Raw genomic sequence first — 16,593 nt, 5'->3', positions numbered from 1 at the left:
CTTATCATTAACATGATTCCCATTCTCAAAAATATATACCTCCATGCATATGCACATCACAAGCTTATCTAACCCATCAACAGCAATCTGTATGCACATATTGGACAGCTACACTATATGTATGTTCTATATCAGCTCCTGGGCACTCATAGCTCCAAATGAAGAGAGCCCAGGAGCTCATAAGGATACAGGAAAGACAGCCATATGGAGCAGCAGCCTGCTTCAGTAGGAGCGAATGCCACGTACCCTATCCTGCAGTTGCAGTTCCTACATACCCACACACTGCAGATGTACTCCCACATGAAGGAGGGTGTGCTTTTTATGCGCAAAGACTCCCATGCTTCCTACAAAAGACATATCTAACCCAAGAGGTAAAATACTCAAAGTAAAACTGTCAAACTTGGGAATATACCTTCTCTCCTTCTCTCCAGTTCTCACAAATAACCTGTAAAGCACTGCAGATACTGGCCCACTTACCTCAAATTAAGCAACAAGGTAGAAGCCAAGAAAGGAAAAGTACAGACAGTGCTGAACTTCTCAGAAAAGGGGATCCAGGGTTTACACATACCTAGCCATACTCCATGTTCCAGCTGGCTGGAGGTGGCTCACTAGAAATGGCATGCTCTCTGCACATGCTCAGAAGAAAATCGAGCATTACTATTTTGCATTCACCACACCAAATTTCAGGCAAGCTGTGATTAAAAGTAAGCCTGAATCTACGGAACTAGGAAAGGTGAGGCAAGATATCTTTCAGATGTGTTGTATTACACAGGAAATTCACAGTTCTTACTATGTTTTTTGTGGGCAATCTAAACATCCTCCCCTTAGCTGGCGCATCTGGTGGGAAGGGGGCAGATCTAAATGCCTTTCCCTCAGCTAGCATGTCAGTTGTAATAAAAAATCTAAGACATAATTAGAAGGAATCCCAGGTATTGCTGCCTTCCAAAGGCTTGTATACAGAATAACAAAAACAAAACACCCAAACCCAACAAACAAACAAACAAACAAACACAGAGTATAACTATATTATCCTAATCAACAACAGCTTTAAATCCAGCATTCTAACACCTCTAGTCTCCACTGTACAGTCAAAGATGTTCCTCCTCCCTAATCCAACAACCAAGCATTTGGCTATCCAAATTTCTGCTCCACTCAATAGAACGGGGCTCCACAACACACAGAAAGGGTGGCACATGGATGCTGAAGCTCTTTGAGAGATTTGCCATTTTATGCCTCAAAACGCGTGTACTCTTCATGCCTCTCTGGTCCCTGAATTCTCACACAATCCTATGCATGCTTAGCAGGACTTGTTTCTGAGCAAAAAAGCACAGGATGATGCTCTTGTCTCCCTATCATGGTCAACAAACAGCCTAAAGGAGCAATCGTCTGCTTAAAGATGAAAAAACACATAACCGAAAAACTGTATAGAGTGAAGGAATGGAGGCTGGACTCGGAAGGAAAAGGGGTCGTTTCCATTCCAGGACTGCTATTTTCCCAGCTTCTCTCTCTTTTGATAGCAGCATCTAGTGGCTAAGGAGACAGTACCACGCCCTGCTCACCTCCTGTGATGGGAGCCTGAAGACTGGCCCGCTTCCTCAGCGGGGATCCGCTCTTGGGGGGCCCAGCGCCAGATGACATTTTTGCTGCCTCCTGGAAGCTCCACCGAAGTCTCGGAACCGGCGCTGCTGCCGTGCTCAAGAAAGAGGCGGGGACTAAGCTAGGCCACGCCTCTTGCCGCTGATGGATGGAGTGTGGTCCTCCCAGACCAGGGGTGGACAAAGACGCCCCCCCCGCGCCGTCCTAAGCCGAGAATCGAGGTCGGATCCTGCGCTAGAGCGCACCTTGTCTGCTCCCCGATTCGTCAGTGGGGGTGCTGAATGAAAGGCAAGGCCTGCGATCCCTGTCCGCTGTTACTTGGGAGTCGGTCTCATTGGAATCGGGGGAAGGGAACAGGCACCAGGGGATCCCTGGATCGGCTGGTTTCCTTGCAGGCAGCCCAGACCGCTGCCCTCCTCCCGCCTTGCTTCAGTCTCAGGCTCACAAACCCCGCCTCTAGTGCGGGGCGTTTGGGCTCCTTGCACCGTGAAGGCCACACGCACGAGATCACGCCCCACGAGAAATAATTAATCCAGAATAACTACCACCCCGGGTTCCATTCCTCACTAGCACCCTCCTACCTGGAAGTACAGTTTGCATTACGGAGGGGGCGATATCACCATCGGTTAGTCATCCGAGTGTTAAAAGTGAGGTGTGTTAACGCGATTTCGAATATACGCCCCTTCCTGATCCTGATCTTATCAGGCCGATGGCAGAAACGGGATTCTAGACACTCCCGGGCTTGCTGTTCCCAAGAGGCAAGAGCAATTGCGGCATTCTTCCTGGGTTTCGAAGAAAACGCCAAAGGGTTAAATGAAACGTAAAGTCGGCAACACAATCGGGTTAAACCGAGGCGACTGGATCCCACAAGACCACAGAAATGTATTGAAAGATACTGATGGAAATCAACGGATTTGACATGCAAGTGTCTCTCGAGCTAGCTTGTGCAATATAATAGGCTCTCGGGTCCTCTCCCTCCGCAACAGGCAACCAGCCAGACCCCTTTTCCAGGAGTTCGCTTCTACCGGAAGCTGTCTGCCTCAAAACCAGCCTCGACCACGCCGTCGGCCCAAGCAAACGGCGGTGGCAGGGCAGGGAGCGCAGACAGCCCCCCTTCGCATTTAAACACAGGCCAACTTGGCACAATGGACCAGATTCCGAAACGCTTGGCTCCTCCCCCTCCGGGCTCGGCGGCTCCTGCGAAGATGCTGAGCGCCGCCCTCCGCACCGAGCTCGGCGGGCGGAGGCGGCGCTTGCTGCAGCCGAGGCGCGGCATCCTCGGCAGAGCTCCCCGGCCCTGATCCGCTGCGGGCATGGAAGCGGCATGCGAGGAGCGCCAATCGCAGCCGGTTTCCCTGCCCTGGGGGGTGGGCGAGTTTGCATAACCAGCCCGTTGCGCAAGTGCCACTTAGGGGGGTCGGCGGGGGAAACTTGGCTCGAGGGGACATCTTGCATTTTTTCTGTGGAGCCGAGCAGCTAACCTGGCTGCACGCGAGAGAGGCCGGCTTGGGGGGGGGGGGAGGGAAGGGAAGTCGGTTACAGGAGGCAAATGGCGGCGGAGTAGCCCTTGCACTTGAAGCGAGTTCCCGGGTAACTACGATTATTCCCCCGCGAGCGCAACGGACGGCAGCCGTCGCCTTCACCCCAAACTCTGGCCAAGCGACCCTGCTTCACGGCGCCTTTAAACGCCTGCCCTTGCGCAAGAGATCTGCTAGGAAAGACTTCGGCTCGCTACATCCGCTTTTTACACACACAAAACTTTCCAGCTCTTTCGCCTGGAACCGGCTCCGCCCTGGAGATCTGACCCTCCTCCCACACCCAGCCGCCCGCGTTACCGGGCTGGGTAACCGGTGGGGCACGGGCGCCCCCCGGAGCTCCTCTGGCTCCGGCCGCCTTCACCCTCCGCTCCCGCTTTTTTTCAGGCACGGCCCGATGAAGTTTCGGGCTGCGCGGTAAGGAAGGAGGAGGGTCTGCGGGGCAGCAGTTCGCGGTTCGTGCTTTGACGGCGGCGCGGAAAAGCCCTCGCTTTGCCACGGCGAAGGCGTCGTCCTACCTGAAGCCATCGCGGCCCCTGCGGAGGCGTCGGGCGGCTGGTACCGGGAAACGGAGGGGGGAGTTTCCTTTTGCCGAGCCGCCGCCGCCGCCCCGCAGCTGGAGAGGAAGCCGGCCCCTGGCAGCCCCTGGGAGCGGGGGCGTTTCGCGAGCACTTCCTGGCCCAAAGTCCCACCCCGGAGCAAGTGCTCGGCTTCTTTCTGAGAGGTCCGCCCGAGGAACTACTTTGGCCCGGCTGAGGGCTTCAGGGCGGCCGAGCGCTGGCGGGGAAGGTGCTGCTGTCACTGGCCCCGAGGAGAAGCAGCCGCATTATATAAGAGCAGAAGTGAAGATGCTACACCCACTGGGCATGCCGGCATTGCAAAGTCAAATCGTGGCGCACAGGTAGGGCGGCCCAAGCTCCGCCCCGTGGCCGGCGGCGGCGGCGCCGAACAAAGGAGTTTCATCCGACTTGTGGAAGTGCCTCCATCTTGCGGCGGTGTAACTAGAAGTCAGCCGCGCGTCAAGAAAGGGCGCGAAATGTGCCACACACCCCACCCCCCACACGCACAAAGAATCCTGGGAACTGTAGTTTCTCCCCCAAAGCGCTACATCTCCCAGCCACCCTTGGCCAACTACAGTTCCCGGGGTTCTTTGGGGGGAAGTGCTGTCCTTTCAAGGTGTACTGAAGTTCTCACCCTGGGCCAGCAGGGGGTTACTGTAGATAGTTTTCACTCAGGTCCACATATGCAAATAAGGGATTGAAAGTGACGTTCAGTGATTGGATAGTTACAGAAAATGGTTACTGTTGTGTTCTAGTGGTGCTCTATATAAGCAGGCTGGCTGAACCCTTCAGTTCTGTTCTGGCCTGTAAATAAACAAGAGCTGTTTAAAGAATCGCTGTGTTGTCTGATATGTTCACCCACAACTTAACACAATGCATGGTGTGTGCTTCTTGAAACTGACCTCTTGAACGAAGGAATTGAGAAGGGAAACTGTGACCTGAAAGCGCCGAATTGCAGTTCTTTGAGAGGTTCTGCGATAACAACTGTGACTTGAGTCAGGATAAAGTTCAGTCACGTGCACACACGCTTTATTTATTCATTAGCTCATCCAGTGCCAGGATGCTTGATTTATCATCAACAACGGTTTACCCAATCGCCAGTGTTAGATTCCCTTCTGTACTTGCCGCATTTCATTTTCATCTGACCTCGCAGTTTAGAATCCCTTCACCATTTGTATATATAACCTATGACTCTGGGTAACACTTCACACATCTGATGAGGTGGCTTCTGAGCTAATGCCAGAATAAGTTGGTTGATCTTTTAAAGTGCCACGAGACTTCTTGTTTTTGCTGCAACAAACCGCTGTCCCTCCGGAAAGTGAAGTGTGCAGTCCTCCCCGGCAGGGCTTCTCAACAGCAAAGTTTCCTGGCATTTTAAAAATAGTGGAGTTAGTGTTGTGATAAATTAAGTGTTGGTGCCCTTCCCTTTTAGTCATAGGGACATCATTCATCTTGAATAACAGCTCCTTTTCATTCTGAATTAATCCACAACAACATGTCTTGCTTAACATAGCACCTGGATTACCGTCCTCCTGCCCCAGAGTACCGAATGAAATAAGGGAGTGGGGAGGGATTTAGAGGACATGTACAACCCCAAACAAAGGCAGAATCAAGCTGCAATCATAATCATACTTAGAAATAAATCCCCTGTATTTAGACAATAATTAATATTTATTCAATGATATCAAGGACAATAAAGATTCCATGGGAGAGTGACCAAGTAATGAAATCACAGATACAGCTTTGGCATTAAAATGTAATAAACACAATAGCATCTGGTTTCATTTTAAAATGTTTTGCGCTTTTAGTTTTCATAAAACTTGCATGTTTACGCATGTGGGCATTTTCTTTCTTTCATAGGGGAAAAAAGAATTTGTATCTTTGTGTTTCCTAGTAATCCTTGGCCTCATAACCCAGTGTTCTCCACATCTTGTGCAGGCATCCACACAGCGTGTGAATTGCTCTGCAGCGCTCCCTAAATCATGCATGTCACAGTGAATATTATCAAAAGTTATACTGTGCAACATGCAATCTGGAGTTTAAGGATAGTAGTCAACGTAAGTTTTATGCAGAGTAGATATATTGAAATGAATAATTTTGTTCATGAATTTCAGTGGATCTACTGTGCCTCAGAAACTGGAAGTAAAATTTGGTTGAATGCCACTCTAATATATTTGTCCTACATACATACATAATTTATTTGTATGCCACCTTTCCACAGTTCAAACCATGCTCAAGGCAGCTTACAACATGAAAAAAATGCATGACTGCAACATAAGCTGTCATAAACAATAACACATTTTTAAAAATACACAACCAAACTGAACAATTTCCACATATGATGTGCCCCTCATCAGCTGACTTCCTAAGGCCTCATTTTTTGTAAGCCCTAGAAAAACTTGTAACACAGCATACCACAGTCTCATGAGTCATGAAATAAAAGTTTCTATTTTCGTTCTGAAATAACATTTTCTACATTTCTGGAATTGCATAATGGCTCACCTTAGGTGTTTTCCATTATGCCTGCTTTTTTTTGCTATTTTTAAACACCCAGCCTCAGAAAGGGTCCTACAGAGCTTCCTGACTATTTTATAATCTTTTGATTGGTCCTAAGCAAGTTAATGTGTCCTTTCCTGTTTTTTTAAACTCACTAATGGACCAACATAGCTGCAAACGTAAATAGACCAGTTTGCTTTGAAGGTTATTTTTTACTTTAAAAGGCCAGAAAAATGTCATCCAAAAGGATATTTCCCATGCAGGTTTACACATGGTGAGGTACCTCTGGCCTGCGGGTCAGACTTGGTCCATTAAGGGTCCCCATTTGGCCCCATTCATGCCCTTTTCCTGAAACTACACCCACCTGTTCTACCCCTGATGTCAAACGCAACATTCAGTGAGGGGAAGGTAGAGATTCCACTGCGGAAAGCACAAAACTTGGGCAGTGTCTCTACCCCCTACCCCCTTCACAACCAAGGGCCAACTTTAACAGGTTCGTGGGGCAACCCACCCATCAGAGTTGGCCTGCTGAGTTGGGATAGATAAATATCTGGCCATCAGACCAAAAAGTTTTCCCACCTCTGTAGTATACAAAAACTGTTGTGGGTGGCTTAACCACTCTTGTCCCATGTACGTGTGTGAACTAGGACCTATGTATTTTGGCACTAATCTGGAAATCTACCGGTGGAAATCAGCACCATGCTAAGGCAGTTGTTCTGTCAGCCCAAGCATTTATGTTTGCCAGATGAAATGAGCTCCCTCCTCCCCTGCTTGTCATTTTGGAGGTTCTTCTGACCCAAGCAGGTTTGGAGAGGGCACAGGGGTATAGGGAGGAGAGGAAGAAGAGGAGTCCCATTATACTAGAAGGAGTTGTTATGCTGGCTTCTGCTAGTGCTGGCTTCTGCTAGTGTTGAATCCAACCTAATATATTTATACATAAACCTATGTTTCACTATTTAGATGCCAGGCAGAAATATTCCTCTTCTCCCAGGTATTTGGCTAACTAAACAATCTATGGCCTTTTAAATGGGTGGGATATTGTTTTTGCTTGTTATGTATTTTTATGTTGTGAATTTCTCTGTGATTCTCGGATGAAGGGTGGTACAGAAATTTAATAAATTTTACAAAATCTATAAAATGAATGTCTGTGTTTTTTTTAAATGGCACCCTCTAACAACCAGCACTGGTTCTCTCACTAGAATAAATGTTTCCAGTTGTTATTATTGTGTTTTATCGCACCCTCCTCCTTATGCACTTAAGAACACCAGGACTCATAGTCCTCAAGAGAGCATGTCAGATAGGGGAAGCACAAATCTTTCTGTTTTTCAAGCTACAGGTGAACTTAAAAGGCACTAGCACACTTTCTCTGTTCTAGCGAAGATCCTATTGTTCAGAATGTTGTTCTCGACACTGGTTCTGATTGGCTCCAGCAAATCTTATCAGATCTGGACAGTAAGGTACAAAGCTAAAGGAAAATTAATTTAGCATCAGTTTCATGGTCAGGAGGTTGCAAAATATCTGCTGGATTGCATCACAGGTGCAACCAGTTCTGCTTGCCTTCAAATGAGAGGGGGAGGATTAACCCTGTCCTGGTCAGCAAACCAGACCAGCCAAGAGCCCAAATGCTTCTTTGGCGGGTTGCCACCTTTTTGTGTTTTCATTTATTTCAATATAAATTCAAAATATTACAAGTCATATATTTTCAATATGCTCACATTCTCAATTTCATGCACAGGACAAGACATTTCTTCTGTCAAGTAGCTTTTAAGTACTGTACATCACATTTTACATCTACAAATATAATATCAGTTCTTAGGCATTTATTAATTTTGTCCAGTTAAAATTCCCTCAACCTATATTGTTGTTACTATAATGATTTTTATACTTTCAAAATAATTTGTCTCAAAACCTCCTTAATTCTACCACCTTTTTAAAATCCAGTAAATTAGCTTTGCTAGTTTGATCTACAGCTACAGTACTTCCAATATCTTCCCTTCTTTCATTGCTGGGGCTTCTGCCTTTCAAAAGTTCTGTGCAATTAAAACTTTGGCTGCTATTAAGAAAGAACATATTTGTTCATTTCCTGCTTCTGCATCTTTCACCTTTATGCACTCTACCTTTCCTTGGAAAATGAGGAATACAGACTCATCCCTGCAGATAGCTAGCAATTTCTAGGTTCTCCTGCCTAAGGTTAACCACCAGTCGGGGCTAGAGGGTATTTCCTTGAAGCATCTACCTAGGAAGACATGATTAACTGGAGCATTGCATTTGTAGAGTGCTAAAATCTTATAACACACACATTCACTACTCATGGAGCTAGGCTTATGTGCCACGTCTTGTAATCAATTATGTTTGTGGGGGGGGGGGTGCCATGTCTTGTAATTGATAAGTATTTTATTCAAGTTGGCACTCCTGGGCAGAGCTGCCATGCGAAGACGCAGGAAGGGGCACTGTGTGGCTGCATGTTTGCATGGAAGCACAGGGACTGGCAAATAATCCTCTAGAAAAGGGTGCTTTGGAGAGGGATGGAGGAAAGGATTCCCAATCTCCTTAAAGAGGAGGAAGAGGAGGATATGGGGTAGGTGGGAGATGAGGAGAACTGTTGTTTTGGAATGGGATGGCTCCTTACTGTTGAGATTCAGGAAAGACCTTGCCTGAAGTGACACTTGTCCCCTTAGTGGTTTGTCTGTCTCCTCAAGACTGGAAAGTTTATATTGAGCAATAATGTGGAAGATCCCTCTCCCTCTGTGTGTATGTGTATAAACATCTGCAGCAAATGTGGTGAGGTTGCTATGTAGCTCCTAGGCAAAGCTACAAGGGAGACTAGGTATGTCTCTCCTCAAGTTCCCAGCCCAAAGGAGGATTAATTTAGAAAACAAACAGAATAAAATGTATTCGCTCTTCCCACAAACTTCTTAAACCCAGTTAGGAAGCATTTGTAAAGGATAAGGTACAAAACTATTGAATAAGTTTTGACCGAATCTTGACAATTAAGATACAAAAATGCATTTGCAGATGCAAATATTACTATTCACTATTTTATCATCTTCTGAGACACCCAGCACGCAGCAGTCTTCCCTCCAATTAGTGAGGTTCCATTTTTAGGTATCAGGGCAAATAGGCAATGAAAGAGGTCTCTCCCATCAACTTGAGCCCCGACCTGGCTGATAAACATTTCAAGGACAGTTTGAGTTCGGCACCACCAAAAAGAAGAAGATATGCATCCTTTAAAAAAAGAAGACCCCAATCTGTATAATATTTGCATATGTTTATGTGCAAATTTAAAAATAATTACTATAATTTAAATAGAAATACAATACTTCTTGTCATAATGGGGAAGACACCCTGCTGTGCCTGTTTAGTCTGATGACCAGGAGATGCTAAGTGTTGATGGGCAACTTCTGCTCTCCCTTTTCATTCCTTCTCTTTAAACCAGACTTGGGACACCCTCAAATAGAGGGCTGTCCTCTTGACTGCCCTTCAAAATAGAGGACTGTTGGTACAGACTTTGAAGGTGACCTGGAAACTACAACTAATCCAGAAAGCAGCAGCTTAGACTAGTAACTGAGAGTGGCTGCCGAGACCACATAACACCAGTCCTGAAAGACCTACATTGGCTCCCAGTACATTTCCAGGAACAATTCAAAGTGTTGGTGCTGACCTTTAAAACAGTAAACAGCCTCCACCCAGTATACCTGAAGGAGTGTCTCCTCCCCCATCGTTCAGCCCGGACACTGAGGTCCAGCTCTGAGGGCCTTCTGGTGGTTCTGTCACTGCAAGATGTGGGGTTACAGGGAACCAGGCAGAGGGCCTTCTCGGTGGTGGTGCCCACCCTGTGGAACGCCCTCCCATCAGATGTCAAGGAAATAAACAACTATCTGACTTTTAGAAGATATATGAAGGCAACCCTGTTTAGGGAAGCTGTTTTAATGTTTGATGTTTTATCGCTTTGTTATTATTATTATTGTTCTGTTGGGAGCCATGCAGAGTGGCTGGAGAAACCCAGCCAGATGGGCAGGGTATAAATAATAAAGTATTATTATTATTATTATTATTATTATTATTATTATTCAGAGTTAAAATATTTATTAATGTTTATTTTTCATCCATGTATTTAGGAGGCTTCACAACCACACAACTCCACGCTAATGCTCCGTCTGCCTTTGTGTTTACTGCTACCAGTTATTTTCTCCTTACCTATTTCGGTCTCCGCCCCTCACAGAAATCACGGGAGGCTAAGCAAGGTCCATAAATTAAGACAAACAAATTTCAGTGTCAGGATTAGAAACCTGTTTCAGGCAATTGCTTGTGAAATCACTTTAATCCTTGGACTGAGAACGGGGTATTTTTAGAACGCCAGCTCTGAGCAAAGGGAATTCCACATGCTCACCAACATGTGGCTCTTCTCAAGGCCTGGTGACAGACTGACTCTACAGCAAAACCAGGGGAGCAGGTAAGATAACAATAACTGAATGGCGACTGGAATATACAGAAGCTAGAACGAAACTGTAGAATAATCCGCAGCTGGGAGGTGAGCATGTGCTACACATGGGGAGAAAAAGCTGGGGACTGAGCCATCGCTAGATCACAAAACAGGCCTAATGTAGAGCACACCCTTCTGTACACCTTGGTTTCCCAGCCAAGCTGTTCTCCACACCTCACCTGGCAACATTTACCATCCTCCGATCTATTGTTTTTGCGTTTGTAGTCAGGAAGAGGATTCTGCAAAAAAATCTCCCTTTTTCCAGCAGAGGAGGCAACATGATCTGTCCAAGGTCACAAACAGTTATCCCCCAGAAGAAGAAGAAGAAGAAGAAGAAGAAGAAGAAGAAGAAGAGGAGGAAGAAGAAGAAGAAGAAGAAGAAGAAGAAGAAGAAGAAGAAGAAGAAGAAGAAGAAGAAGAAGAAGAAGAAGAAGAAGAGGAGTTTGGATTTGATATCCCGGTTTATCACTCCCCTTCAGGAGTCTCAAAGCGGCTAACATTCTCCTTTCCCTTCCTCCCCCACAACAAACACTTTGTGAGGTGAGTGGGGCAGAGAGACTTCAAAGAAGTGTGACTGGCCCAAGGTCACCCAGCAGCTGCATGTGGAGGAGCAGGGAATCAAACCCGGTTCACCAGATTACAAGTCCACTGCTCTTAACTACTACACCACACTGATCACCACCCACACTGTCTTTCCATCAAATTGTTTGTTGATTAAAGAAAGAAAAAAAGCACGATTCAAAGGATATTTCGCCCCTCAAAGAATTCTGGGCACTGTAGTTTACCCCTCATAATGTTACAATCCCCAGGGACCATTTATACGGTGCACAGAATTCTTGGGGGGAGGGCAGGAAATGTGGTTTGAAAGTGCTATAAAGCCATAGTGTGTTTGCAGATTTACAACTCGCCCCATCTCTCAGGTTCAGAGGAGCTCATATTGCAGTGTTGTTCTCCACAGCAACCCAGAAGATGGGATCACCGTTCCCATTTTTTAAAAATACAGAAATTGAGGCTTTCAGATCCTCATACGTACAAGACTGTCTAGTGGGTCCACACTTGAAGTAATATCTGAAATCAGATCTTATCTTCCAGCACTTGGTACTGGGAACACGCTAATCTGAAACCTGGGAGAAACTGCTATAATAGCCCATGAATAGTTTCAGCCCTTTAAAAAGCAGCAGCTGCAGTTCTAAAATGAGCAAAATGATAAGACTTATAGGAAGAGAATTTGTCTGGGCTTCAAAGAATTCTGGTCCAAGTAAAAGTTGCTGCAGCCTGCAGCCAATGGATGCCAGATTTTCCTGTGCATGTCATAAATTTTGAGCACTCACAGGCATGGCTTCTCTCAAAGAATTCTGGAAATTGCAGCTTTATGAGGGGGTCTCCTACTCTCAGCACCCTTAACAAACTATAACTTTGGGGAGACCAGGCCTGTTAAAGTGGCATAAGAGTGCTTCAAATGTATTGGGGTGTATCCAGTGCTGGTCCTACTCAGAGGAGACCCATTGAAATCAATGGACCTAACTAACTCAGGTCCATTAATTTCAACAGATATACTCATGTGGATGTGACCTAAATCTTATGCAGAAGCCTAAAGGTTTTTCAGCTTCATCAAACTGTGCCCTGACTATATATAGCAGTCTCCATTACTCCCTCTCTATCCAATGGCAATGCAGTATCTGCTAAACTAAAGGATGTAGGGAAAACATACCTGCACAGATAGTGGTGCCGCTGTTTCCCTTCTTCTCCCCACGTCTCAACCAAAAAATGGCTAGGATTTTCTTTGCAGAACCTCCAAAGAAATAAAAAAAAAAACCAAGCAGAGGTTGGATGGCTATCTGTAATAGATGCTTTAGTTGAGATTCCTGCATTTCAGGAGATTAGACTAGATTTATTATTATTATTATTATTATTATTATTATTATTATTATTATTATTATTATTATTACTACTACTACTACTACTACTACTACTATACTACTACTACCCCGCCCACCTGGCTGGGTTTCCCCAGCCACTCTGGGTGACTTACAGAATATATAAAACATAATAAAACATAAAACGTGACCCTCGGGTCCCCTTCCAACTCTATGTTTCTATGAACATCTAATTCCAGACTCTAATTGTGGGCTAGGTGAATATAACAATTAGTGGCCCAGATGGGATACACATCATATTACTATCTTTTTCCTGATTCAGAAAGGAAGATCTGTGTGTTGCTGAAGCAACACAATATGCCTTTAGATGCAGATGGGCACCCATCTGTTTTGGACTATAACTCCCATCAGTCCCAGGCAGCATGCTCTGCGTTTTGCAGCCAAAAACATATGAAGGGCACCAGGTTGGGGAAGCCTGGCTTAATGTGGAACAAATCCCTCACTTTTTCCAATATAGTAATCCTAAAGCTTATGGCTCATGCGGCTCCATTCCCTAGCCTCTCTGATCTATCTTATAAACATGCCCTTCTTCCTATAACTACTTAAGATCAAATGACTCAAAGCAAACATTTTATTATCTATCTACATTATTTTAGAAAGTTATTTGTTTGTTGTGCACCTCTTAAGATAGTGTAACCAGATTTTGCACGATTATTCCTGTCCTGAGATCAAGGAACAGGCTTTTGTCTATGTTTCGAGAAGAAGAAGAAGAGGAGGAGGAGAAGGAGGAGGAGGAGAGAGGAGGAGGAGGAGGAGGAGAAGAAGACCAACAACAACAACATTTATACCCCGGATACAATTGGATGGTGTTTTGAATCGAAATGGCAGCATGAACCTTTCAAAACTGTGTGGGTTTTAAGTACTGATTTCAAAACTGCAATGACCTTTTTGTTTCTTGGAATTCCTGAGTAATGCTGGGGCTGCTAGTATTCAGTTATACCGTACTAGTCAATTGGCAACATATACTAAGACTCCATTAGCACAAAGGTTCTATGAAATAAGTGGACATCAGCAGTGCATTTGTAAGTGCTCAGCCAAATCACCTTCCAGGGCATGCGTCCAACTAATTGAAAATAATATTCAGTGACAGACAGACAATGTGTTCAGTGAGAATGAGGCTTCCTGACGTAGGACAGAATGTCCCTATTTTCATCTAAGAAATGTTAGGAGGGTATGTAACAGAAGGGGGGGGTGGAGTATAGGGTTGTGGGGAAAGTGGCTGGGGAGAACACCTGTCAGTGGGGTTATCAGACTGGGAGCATTAAGAAGGCCTCCTCCAACAGGCATTGGCCCAGCGCACACAGAGAGAGTGCGCACAGAGATCTCCTGATCCTTCTAGAACTGCAAAACTCCCAAGATGTAGGAGTTTGCTGCAGGAGGTGGGGGGAGGATTTTGTGAGCAAAGCCAGCAGTTTAAAGAGCTTAAGTAGCAGGATGGAGAGAAGCATGATTAGCGGGTGCGATTCTGCTTGCCAGCGCTTAAGGATTAAACTCACTCGTTCCCCACCTCCGTGAATTATCTTATTCCTCAGAAGAGCCAGGGCTGCACAGAGGGAAAAGGAAAGAGAGGAGTGCATTTTGTTCTTCGTTTATCCCAGCCCTAATGCCCAGAAACTGTGCACAAGGGATATACCCGTTTCAATGGCTGATGGTTGCTTCTACGACTGAGACGAGTGTTCATTTCCTTTCCTCCATGCAAACAGAAAAGCAAACAAAACCCAGAAGCCCACCATCTTCCCATCTATTTTGGCCATTGTGCCACTGTGTGTGTGGGGGGGGGGTCACCTCACATTTTCACAAGCTCTGATGATGGCAAAGCCAGGCTTTGGGGCAGTTCATGTGAAAAGCATCAAAGCATTCCTTGAAGATGTTGTTGCATAGGCATGGTCCTCCTGCTATTCCCATCGTGTTGGGAAGGAGGAAGCTCTGCCACCTTTTCCTTGGTGAGCGAGAGAATGCTGGTGTCAGAATTCTGTACTCTTCCTGACTGTGTGGGGGAGAAGAGCAGTAAAGGAACAGAAATAGCTGCATCTAATTACACATGCATTTCAGCGATGCCATATCCATGGTCAGTCCCTGGGCGGCACCTGTTGGGGATATATGTTATTAAGTTTACTGGGTTGTAGCTGCCAAAATGAGACTAGCTTGTACATTTGGGCCTCAACCAATTCTTAAGCCACCTTCCCCATCAGACTGGGTCCAAACTATTGAGAAAAGATCCACCTGGAGTGTGTGGGTGCTTTGTATACTACATTTTAAATTTCTGGTTAGTTTTAAGCTGTTAAATTAGGTTACTTTGTATTATTTTATACAAACTTGTGTGGATTGATTTTTTGGTAATTATTTATTAGTGTTATATTTCTAATTGTGTGTGTGTGTGTGTGTGTGTGTGTGAGAGAGAGAGAGAGAGAGAGAGAGAGAGAGAGAGAGAGAGAGAGAGAGAGAGAAAATGAGAATGGCTATATTTGTTCACCCAATATGTTATGAACCACTTTGGGCACAATTTTGTGAGAAAATGGCATACAAATAAACTGATGGTGATGATCAGCTCTGAGCATTTGGAATATAAATTGAATGAATAATAACTATTAGTTTATTAATTAATCCCCCAACAGGCCTCCAAGGGGAGGAGCTGACTATGAGGCCTCCTTTGGGAATTAAATATCCTTGCCTAGTACATAGGTAGAGAAAGCTGTTAGCATCCAATCGTAAGAGTAGCCCTGTTTGATCAGAACAAAGGCCCATTGAAGGCAGGCCTTCTGCTTCACACAGTGGCCAACCAGATGTGAAAAGGAAGCTCAGAAGCAGGAGTGGAATAGCTCACTCCTACTTGTGTTCCTTGGCAGCAGCTATTGAGAAACACGCACCTCCAATACTGAAAGTGGAATACAGAGCTATCATGACCCACAGCCATTGATAGCCTTATTTTTCATGTCATATCCCATTGAAGTTGGTGGTCATCCTTACACCTTATGGAGGGTGGCGGTGAACTCCATAGTTTTAATTATGTCCATTTATCTGTCCTGAATCTCCCCACATTCAACTTAATTGGATGGCCTTAGGTTCCAATATTATAAGAGAGGCAGGAATGCTCATCCACATCCATTTTCTCTGTACCATGTACCACTTTATGCACCTCTATCCTTTCTGTCGCCTGCTCCTCACTCACCTATTTTTCTAAACTAAAAATCCCCAAACGTCGTAGCCTCTTCTCACTGGGGGAGCCACTATGTTACATCCTCGTGTTGCATAAGCATCTTCCCCTACACCACACGGCGCCACAGCTTGGGTTCAATGTTCTGCTTTGCCAGTCATTAATCTTTGCCATCTTGGGCTTTTATAATTGGATTCCCCAGGTCACATGGCGAGATAAAAAGCCCTCAAATCCACCGTAACAAAATTGGGTTACCCATGAAGACTTAGCAGGGAGTGGGGGGAGGGGAAAAGAGCACAGAGCAAGGTGAAGAACTCTGATGCTACCTTCTTAGCAGTCTTGGACCAGCTGCCTTGCCGCTTGCAGCTGCGGAGCTAAGGCAGCTCCGTGGAATACCTTCTTCATCACCCTGGAGGATTCCGCGTAAGATACTTTCATTTTGGTCTTTTTCATCTCCTCCACCCGGAAAAGGGTGAGTCAACCAATCTGAAGAGCTGGAACAAACCGAAGAGCTAGAGGGGCTTCAGGAACCAACGGAGGGAGGAGGAGGAAGGAGAGGAAGAAGGAGACGGTGAGATGGGGAGTGGAGCAAGTGCAGAGGATAAGGAACTTGCCAAGAGGTCCAAAGAACTGGAAAAGAAGCTACAGGAGGATGCAGATAAAGAGGCAAAGACAGTCAAGCTGCTACTGCTCGGTAGGTGGGCCGTAATGAGATCTTGTAAGGGGTGGGCTGCAAGGGGAACACACCACTGGCAAGCAAAATGAGAAGGCAGCTCTCTCCAGGGCTTCCTATACTATCACACGTTTCCGAGTGAAGAATTCCAAAGGGAAA

At 45.7% G+C, this 16,593-nt stretch overlaps 2 protein-coding genes across 7 annotated transcripts in view; one reads left to right on the top strand and one right to left on the bottom strand.

The window, feature by feature from the left end:
- AMPD2 (adenosine monophosphate deaminase 2) overlaps positions 1-3,785 on the bottom strand; it is a 48,147-nt gene extending 44,362 nt beyond the window's left edge. For 2 of the 3 annotated variants that reach the window (XM_081915383.1, XM_081915385.1), the window contains exon 1: positions 1,560-1,786. In XM_081915383.1, coding sequence (XP_081771509.1) covers positions 1,560-1,638 — 79 coding nt within the window. In that variant the 5' untranslated portion in view covers positions 1,639-1,786. Of the gene's footprint in view, positions 1-1,559; positions 1,787-3,649 lie in introns of those variants that run through there. The other variant, XM_081915384.1, reaches the window with a different exon arrangement.
- The window catches only part of GNAT2 (G protein subunit alpha transducin 2), a 30,246-nt gene continuing 15,984 nt past the window's right edge, over positions 2,332-16,593 (top strand). The window contains exons 1-2 of one of the 4 annotated variants that reach the window (XM_081915410.1): positions 10,607-10,640; positions 16,233-16,455. In XM_081915410.1, the coding sequence (XP_081771536.1) occupies positions 16,338-16,455 (118 nt within the window). In that variant the 5' untranslated portion in view covers positions 10,607-10,640; positions 16,233-16,337. The other 3 variants (XM_081915413.1, XM_081915411.1, XM_081915412.1) reach the window with 3 other exon arrangements.

This window comes from Podarcis melisellensis (assembly GCF_964234715.1).
Source record: "Podarcis melisellensis genome assembly, chromosome: 6".
Lineage (NCBI taxonomy): Eukaryota > Metazoa > Chordata > Lepidosauria > Squamata > Lacertidae > Podarcis > Podarcis melisellensis.
This window is presented reverse-complemented; position numbering and strand designations above follow the sequence as displayed.